This window comes from Meleagris gallopavo, chromosome Z, assembly GCF_000146605.3.
Source record: "Meleagris gallopavo isolate NT-WF06-2002-E0010 breed Aviagen turkey brand Nicholas breeding stock chromosome Z, Turkey_5.1, whole genome shotgun sequence".
NCBI classification, from domain to species: Eukaryota; Metazoa; Chordata; class Aves; order Galliformes; family Phasianidae; genus Meleagris; species Meleagris gallopavo.
In genome coordinates this window covers 31,141,857-31,151,083 of record NC_015041.2, presented here as the reverse complement: position 1 = coordinate 31,151,083, position 9,227 = coordinate 31,141,857, and the positions used below count along the sequence as shown (strand labels likewise).

Below are 9,227 nucleotides of genomic sequence, written 5' to 3'. Positions count from 1 at the left end.
TAAGGGAGTAGTGACAGAGAAGGATGTATTTTCATTTGTGCAAGAGACAGATGATCTATACAAATGAGCTGCATCTTAGCAGTTTGTATATGTATGTAAACCTAACTATATACATTCGTGTATGTGTGCACACATATGTATTTACACAATTCCAGATACGTGTGCCAGGCTCACACCAAGTGACATTTCCTGGAAGTGCCTCTTTCTCAGGTAGCACTGTGTCCTTTTCCTTGCTTCAGATCTCCCTGGACTCTGACTAACCCATCATTTGTCTGGGTAACCCAAGGTGTGAGTGCTATGAAAGAAAAGGACACACTGTTTTGACAGGGAGTAGGTGTAAGCAGAAGGGCAACCTCTTTGTTGGCGTGGAAATGAAGTATGCGTTCCATCTTCCTGAAGCCATCAAAAGCACACTGGGCAACTAGACTTGCATGCTCACAAGAGCATCCTCACAAGTTTGTTCCATTGCAAGACCATGGGTGGTTTTCACTTTCAAACTCCATGGCTGCTTTGTGCATCTCATGGCACGTTGGCTGAGACTGGTGTTTAGCTGGAGCAGAATACCTGCCCAGAACTTGCTCTGTGTCATGCCTGTTCCCCGCTACTGCAGGCACTTAACCTGCTTTACAGTCTGATCTCTGGCTTCATTTTGTGCAGTCAGGGTGGCTTATTCCCCCAGCTCTGCCCTTTCCAAATAAAAGTCCTATGGTGGAGGATATGTGTTTGAGCTGTCAGGCAGTACTTGTGCTCCTGTGCATCAATCTGTGCCCAAGGAGAGGAGCACCACAGTCACTCCTGCTCTGAGACCATGAAGCTGGTTCTCCAAAGCTACTCTGTTAATACTGGCTACATTGGCCAGTGCTCATCTTTCTGAAATTGGGGATGAGAATTACTGCATGTCCTCCTGTCTCATTGGAATGGCATCAGTTCCCAGCCATTCAGCCTCTGTTTTTTGTAGCACTTTTCCATCCAGCACCATGTCCTCATTAGCAAGTGATTCTTTGGAAAATCTGCCAGCTCTCACAAAGAAAAATACGTTGAACTTTTCATTACTGTGATAAAGCTTTGTCTCCAGGTGAGACAGTTCTCTGTGGCAATTCCTTGAAGTATCTTTCACACTAGCAGAATTGCAGAATTCTCTCTCCACAGCACAGTCTGATTTTAGGGTCTGTAACAAACTGCCCCCAGTACCAGCACTGTACTCCTTTACCATTCTTCACCAAAATCCTTTTAACTCAGTTTCTGTTCTATTTATTTTCTGCAGCCCACAATCCCATTCAATATTCCACTTCTTTTACTTGCAAAAAAAATAGCCCATTTTTTTAATTATATTATATAGTATTATTATTTTATTATATTATTATATATTGAGCTGTAATATTGCTACAATATGATTTAAGCTGCAGCACTGCCTGTTCAATCTATTTTATGTCTTTTCATTTGTAAAAGAATACCTTTTGGATCAGCTAAGGGTCAGCCATTAGGAAAATGTTGTTATGACATAAATATCATGGCAACAATTGATATAAATGATGAGGTAAAAGCCATTTCTTCTATGCAGGAATAAGAAAGGAAGAAAACCAAGTAATTTAACTTTTCTTCCTAATTTTTGGAAATCTCCTGTGAGAGATATCCTTCAAGATTCAGATCTCCAAGCTATGGAAAGCAGAGCTGGGAATGTGACATTACTGCTGTCTAGCATACTGTTTTGCTAAAATAGCATAGAAATGAGAGTTGTTGAACATGCTAGCTCGAGTTCACAATTCTTTTTTTCCTTTCAGATCACTGAGAGAATAATTGTGTTGTTTGTCGTGATCAACAGTCAGGAAGAAGTTCAAGGGAAATACATTGTGTGTGTTTTATTTTTCCTTTGGAATTTATTAGATGTGGTCAGGTAAGAAGTCAGTGGTTAAACTGTGAAGGGAAAGTGGTTTGTTCTTGCAAAGAAAGCCTCACCACTGTGTTGCAGGTTCATCATTTCACTATATTGAAAATTGACAGAAAAAAGTTTTTTTCAATTTTAAATAAAAAAAAGCTTAGACTTGATAAGCTGCTTACTAATTTTTATAATAATTGGCATATCTGAGTGACAGCAATTTATAGAAGCAAATCACTGCATTAACATTTCTAGTTCAAAGGATTTGACTTTATTAACAAAAAGAATGAAGAAAATCCTAGCAATCTACTGAGGAATTGCAGTTTCCCAGTGTGATTTACAATTCCATTGCTTTAGTATTTAAGAGCACAGCTATTTGTTTTAATATGTCATGTTGATCCCAGACAGTTGACACAGTAAGGCAGCACCTGCAGAACTTATTCCTGAGACTGAAAAGTTATTCTGCGTTTAATTGCACTGTGCTTTATATGGAAAGCCAAGAGCTCCTGCTGCAGAGAGCAAGAATTTTGGTATAGTTATATACATAGGGAGAACTCACAAGAGACAAAAAGGACACAACACAGTTTAGGATTTTTGTCTCAAAAGATTTATGTGGTGACCGTGGTGGAATATAACAGCGCAAATTCCATCTTGCTGATTTTTGCTTTGATATCTGCAGTCAGTAACATTTTTCAAATGTTACTTAAGCCTCTGTGAACCTCAGCTTGTAGACTTACAGCAAGGAGGGCAGATGGAGTCAAGCGTTCAAACAAAGCAAAGCCCTCATGATAGCCTCCCAGCAGGAGCTGATTTCTTTATGGGTTACACACTGCCTATCCATCTAAAATAGTCCTCTGCCATTTTGAATACATCGTTTTGAGGGCTGACTGGGGTGTAGATATTTAAGCAACAGAAGAAATGTTAGTTACAAGAGACCTGGAAAAATAAAATAGCTGGTAGGATTGATAATAAAGTCTGAAACTGAGTTAAAATCTGTTTGTACTACATGCATTAATAAACCACTTGTTGTCTTGTTTGGATCATCACTCCATTTATTTTTGAATTTAGTAAAGCCAACAGAGTGGAACTTAATTTCAAATGAAAACATTCTGCACAGCCAGGGAGAGAGGCCAAAAATGTAAATAATATTGGCTATACAGTCCTGTTGATGCATAATAGTTCTGTAAATACATAATTATTTTACATTATTGTTGAGGAACAGAATCCAACTTTATGGCAGTAACAGTGGCTCTTTAATAGGTAGATAGGATATAGTGGTTGGAAGCAGCAAGTGTACAATTAAAACAGGAATGCATAAAATAACTCCTGCTGACTTAGACATCTTAACTGATTTACTTTACAGCATCTGTGCTGTGGTCTAGCAACTCAGAGGAGCATTAGACATTATTCTATCCCTCAGCATATGAGTCTTGAAGTATTACCAAACTCTAGCACATAGTTCTTTAGGGACATAAATATGCTGTGCATTAGGGCTAATGATACACTGATGGCAAATACTGCAAAGTTTTCCATATCTGAGCTTTCTTGCTTATATCATAAACAGTCCAGGGAGGTATATAGAAACGGAGTAGCTGTCTCCTTTTTCCAGTGGATTGAGGTTAAGCCTTAGAAACACTAATTTAAAAAAGAGAGAAGTTGTACAGAGTAAGCTTGAGAGAAACTGATACATTTCTAGCCTGTCACTCTCCTACAGTACAGAAATTATACAAAATTAGTCTAATTAATTAGTAGAAGAAATATGAGGTTTGTTTAATGCTGGCTTTATCTGTCAGAAACATTTCTGGCTAACAGTGGTTTATCCTTTTTTACATATCTTTAGCATTACCACAGGGCAAAGAGCCTTTCAGATGGCCAAAAGTATGAATGGGCAAGCTTCTGCACTGTCTAGAAAGCCATTTATTAGTTATAGGTCACAGAAACTCGCTATCTTTAGCTCACTTTTGGAGACTGAGGTCCTACACATTCAGGTCTCCTTGTGGGAGACATCAACATCAGCAGCCACAGTAAGAACAAAATGCTGCAGTACTTTGGAGTGTTACTACTATTTTTTATTTTTTTTTTTGATACCAATGACCCCTTCTGAGGCCCTGAGGGGAAGGGCAGCCATGCTACAGAAGAGTGAATACCTGTGTGTACCTGGCTGTTCAGTCTCTAGTCGGGCTGTAACTATTCCAGTGGACATATATATCAGCATTTTCTTAATCCAACCAGCAGTCATGCTGCACCTGCCCCTCCCTTGTAACGTGCCCATCTGAAATCTGTTGTCTGATGGACTGAGTTGGAATCGTGCACTTTGGGCTGGAGAGCTGTCTTGCTGTCTGCCTGCTCCAGGTTAGCACTGCAAATAACACTTCTGAAAACTGAACTATCCATTTTCAACCTGAATGAGAGTATGAACAAAATTTCTAAAGTTACGCTCTGAAAGATTCTCAGATGGATACTTCCATACTCTTCTGCAACCCCCTCAGATTTTTCAGTAATGCTTCTTTAAAGACAGGCGTATTCCATCTGAGATCACCTACTCTTCCTCTTGCTGTAGGTACACTTACAACATGTTGGCAAGGATGGAAATACACTACTTACCACTGACGTGGCTGAACTTCTCACTGTGCATCCTGCTCTATCCACTTTCAGTTCTGGCTAAAGGTACGGAGATGGGATGGGGGACCAACCACAGATTCATTTATCTTCTCCAATAAAATTTAATCTGTTCAATTGTCATTTGTGTTTCTAAGACATTTCTGTGTTGCCAAAGCAGACATAAATGTTTTTGTACAGTCTAATTAACTTTTGTGTCACTTGTCTTTTCTGTAATTTCTTTCTTTTTAGGCGTTCTCTGTTTTTTAAGAGTATGGTCAAACACAGATTCCAGACTGACTGCATTAGCCTACAAATAACAGTGCTGCTTTTTTCCCCACTGAGGCTGACACTATCAGCTTAGCCATGCTTAGCCACTTATCACGCTTACATTGGGAAATGTGCCCACTGAGATCATATGGGCAGCAGCACAACTGCAGCAGTGGCAGAATTTTTTATGAATAGTAAAATCTCCTAATTCTTGTGTTAATAGAAAGTAATACCTCAGACCTACAAAATTGAACTCAAGAGAAAATAATGTGTACCTGTGCATATAAATGACATGGTAAATTCAGCATACAGTATGGCTATCTGTGCCCTAGAGATCTTTTTTATGATGATCTTCTACTTCTTTTGACTAAAGGCTTACCATGTTATTTTGCAGCATTTGCGATCTGTGTATCACTGCCTTATTTTGAAACCTTTGGCACATACTCCGTCAAGCTGCCATTTCCATTTGCCTTCTCAGTGTACTTCCCCTATGTTCTGAAAATGTACCTGCTAGTGCTATTTACAGGTAAGTATCTCATCCTTCAGAAAGCCAGGTCTCAGCACAACTGTAGTGCCCTTGACAACTAAAAATCACAATCAAATCAGTGTAGCTCCTTTCACAAACTGTAACTTTCTTTGCAATACCTCCTGTAGAGTACTGCAGGGTGGCTTATGCCCGGTTGATTTGAACTCAGATGTTTTCATTCACAAATAATTAATTTTGCAAGAAACGTGGTGTGTGTGTTGGAGATATATATATATATATTTAAAGTACATATATATACATATATAAAGTTCTTAAATTATCTTGGCCTTATACAAACTTTGGAAGTTTTCTTTTTAATCAGTTCCTATTTGGTCATGTTCTGTGCTATGCCTCCTCACTCATTACTCTCAGTTGGTGTGAAGACTTACATCTATATTAAGACTTATGTGGCCTATTTATCCATCGAAGGGATTTAAAAAAAGCCAAAAATTGCATATAAACTGAGCTTTTTCTCCTTCACAACAATATACTGTTATAAAATCTGGACTACAACTAACCTTGTGGCTAAGCCTTTGTTCTGTTATTGGCTTTAAGGCTAATTGGAAGAATCTCATCATTGTAATGTAGTGTTCAGTTTTTATGTTCATGAAAGGGACTGTTCAGAGTTGCCATACAAAGGCTTGTATTATTCCTCCTACATGAACTGAGGGTGCTTTGGACTACCTTCCCTCATTCTTACATCATTTTGTGTTTTAATTCAGGTATGTGCTTTATTATCCGGAACCTCTTCTCAGAAAGGAAGGCTCACCTAGAGACAGGCAACTCCAAAAAGAAAAGAAGCTAAGCTGATACTTTGTTTTGAAATATGAAATTTCTTCCCAGAGGGCTAGTACATGTCATAGGCAGAAAAAAAGAGACAAAGATTTTCCATGCATGTTTGCCTGCACATTATCCAGCTGTGATGAATATTCAGAAAAGAAACATCTCTAGTGCTCCTCAAAAATGGAGCAGTTTGAAATAACTTGTTACTTTTGAAAGTTTTGACTTCAAATGTCAGGATTTTTTAAAAATGAATATTTTTCTAATAAAAGAGGACTCAAGAAAAAAAAATACAGAAGAATGCCTTTACCACAGTTAAACTAACAACCCTTATTTTGGTGTTAATTCTTGCCTCATCATCATCAGGTAACAACAACAACAACACTTACTGTATTATATTAAGCAAACATGTATGTGCCTCCTATATATAAATTGGCTATAATGGGGATCTCTCAAACAGCTGAAGCTGGAAGCATCCTATGAGATTCATATGCTGATTGCCTCAGACATTCACAAAAGACCCCTGACCTTCTGGCCCATTCTGCCAAAGGGATTCCAGCAAAGTAAACCATAAGGGCAAATGATCAGGTACTTGGGTACTACATATCCAAGAAAAGCTTATCATCACTGTGCTGGTAGATGCTGAGAACCTTTTTCATTGATGTGATTTTTCTTCCATGCTGAACAGCAAACAGATAAGCAATAGAAGTGTGAGTTGATAGTGTGAAGATACTGACCATCAAAAAAGTCACATGCAAAATTCTACCAGTTTTACTTAAGTTCACTGCCACTTTTACTTCTATTGGACTACTTGTGAGAAAGCAACCAGAGCATAGTCTTTTGAATTTGGGAGTCACGAACAGATAGCAGCCCAGGAAACCTCATAAAAAGGAGAAAACAGACTGCTGCAGAATAAACTGCATAGGAACATTTCTTATGTTTCATCCATATTGCCTATCACCTGCATTTTACTTCATGAAGATGGGGGAGAAAACTGAGGCTTGTTTTTTTTTCTTAAGCTTGAATGAAAACTGGGCAAATGATGGAAGAGCTAAAGGGGAAATTAACACTTTCATATTACAAAGAGGCTGTTAGTATAACTTTCTAAACCATGCTCTTATGAGGGTGTTCAAACTATTCTAAGTAGCAGCCAAGTGAGACTGGTCTTGACCTGCTATGATTTTTATTTAATATATGTGGCAGACAACGCCTGCAGACTGTTGTGACCACTGGGATACATGCAAACCATAAGCAACGGGATCCTACATGAAGTAGTTTAATGGGGACCATGGATAGTTTGAAAGCACTGCAGACACGAGTTAGTAATTTGGATGTTGTTACAGACAACTTCCAGAGGTACTTTCACTTTGGACTTCTGCCTGACCCAAACTACTCCAAATGCAGACAGTCTGCATAAGGAAAAGGATAAGCAGCTGAAAGTTGATGGCAACTTCAAAGGACAGAGCTGAAACAGGAACACTTCACAATCGAATGACACTGCAATATGCAAAGTGAAACACGGACTTCTCCCCTCTTGGAGATTCAATCGAATGCATTTGATCTAAAACCAGAGTTAATAGTATAGGAAGGATGTGGAGCTGTTGGAGTGGGTCCAGAGGAGGGCCATGAAGGCAGTCAGAGGGTGGAAGAACCCCTCTTATGAAGAGAGGCTGAGGGAGCTGGGCTTTTTCAGCCTGGAGAAGAACAGGTTCTGGGGAAACATCATTGCAGCCTTCCAGTACCTCGGGGAGCTTGTAAGCAAGAGGAGACAGACTCTTTACATGGTCTGATAGGGATAGGACAAAGGAGATTGGCTTTAAAGTAGAGGGGAATAGACTTGTGTTAGATGTTAGAAAGAAATTCTTAGACTACTCAGAGGGTGGTGAGGCACTGGCACAGCTGCCTAGAGAAGCTGTGGATTCTCCATCCCTGAGGGGGCTCAAGGCCAAATTGGGTGGGGCCCTGGGTAGCCTGGGCTGGTGGGAGGCAGCCTTGCTCACAACAGGGGGTTGGAACTGGAGAATCTTCAAGATCCCCTCCAACTAATTATTCAGTGACTCTGTAGGAGGAAACATGACATCTTATATTGGGTTTATGCAGCACAAGGGAAGGTGCATGGATGGCTTCTGTAAGAAGAGGCCCACAGTTGTGACCTGGCCAGAGGGCTGGTATGAGATGACTCCAAAACAGCTGCCACAGGACACCAATGAGCTATTAACATTGTGAGTAGCGCTTCTGTGAAAATGTTATTTAAGAAAATGTTAAAAACACTGCACACTAGCTGTGAGGGAAAGGAGTGAAAATATGTGAGAAGCAGCCCTGTGGGTGCCAAGGACAGTGCAGCAGGAGGTGCTCCAGGCACAGAGCAGAACTCCAAATGCAGCAATGAAGTATTGCAGCAGTGGATGTGGACTTCTTGAAAAAGCCATGGAAATACTGGAGCAGCCTTTTCTAGATGGCCTCTACACCACAATGAAGACATATGCTGGAACAGCTCTTGAAATACTACAGTGCATGAGCAGGGCCTGCACCAGTGCAGATGCTGAAGGAGGGATCTCACACCAGTGCAGGGATGCAGTATGAGAAGAAAGCAGTAGAAAAGACAAAGTGTTATCATAATCCCTATTTCCCACCCCTCCGACAGCAATTAAGAATTGAAGTTGAGCATGTAGGAGGGAATGTTTTTGTATTTGTTTATAACCACAGTATGTTCATTTGGCAATAAACTGATCTTTACCTGACTCAAGTTTGTTTTGCTCATGATGGTAAGTGGTGAATTTCCCTGCCTTCGACTCAGCCCTACCTCTGAGATTTTCTTCCTGTTCTGGTTAGGAGGCTGGGTAGGCATCCAGCAACCAGGCCTGCTCAAGCCCAGCACAGATATTCATGTTTGCTTGTTTTAATATAAAAATATGTATTCTGCTTCCATTGCACTGATTCTAATAGCTGGCTAAAAGGCTGGAATCGTAGAACAACTCTTTGAAATCACTGTGAGAAGGAACTCCAGCATATGAAGTTACTTACAGGAAACTTCTCCCATTTCTGGTGCACAGGTAACTTGGGGCAGACAAGAGGGAGATTTAGAGAAGAAAGTGTTCAATGTATGACCACAATAGGCCACCGTAACTTCAACTCCACCTGATGTAATTTCTGGAAATGTCAGGACTGGGCAGGCAA

General features: G+C 40.0%; 1 protein-coding gene across 1 annotated transcript; it reads left to right on the top strand.

The window, feature by feature from the left end:
* Positions 1-1,593: 1,593 nt before the first annotated feature.
* Positions 1,594-8,791, top strand: HACD4 (3-hydroxyacyl-CoA dehydratase 4). Its single transcript, XM_031557313.1, has 4 exons — positions 1,594-1,894; positions 4,437-4,543; positions 5,139-5,270; positions 5,993-8,791. Exons 1-4 carry the CDS (start codon positions 1,728-1,730, stop codon positions 6,073-6,075), a joined length of 489 nt encoding a protein of 162 aa, XP_031413173.1. The 5' UTR covers positions 1,594-1,727; the 3' UTR covers positions 6,076-8,791.
* Positions 8,792-9,227: the final 436 nt, after the last annotated feature.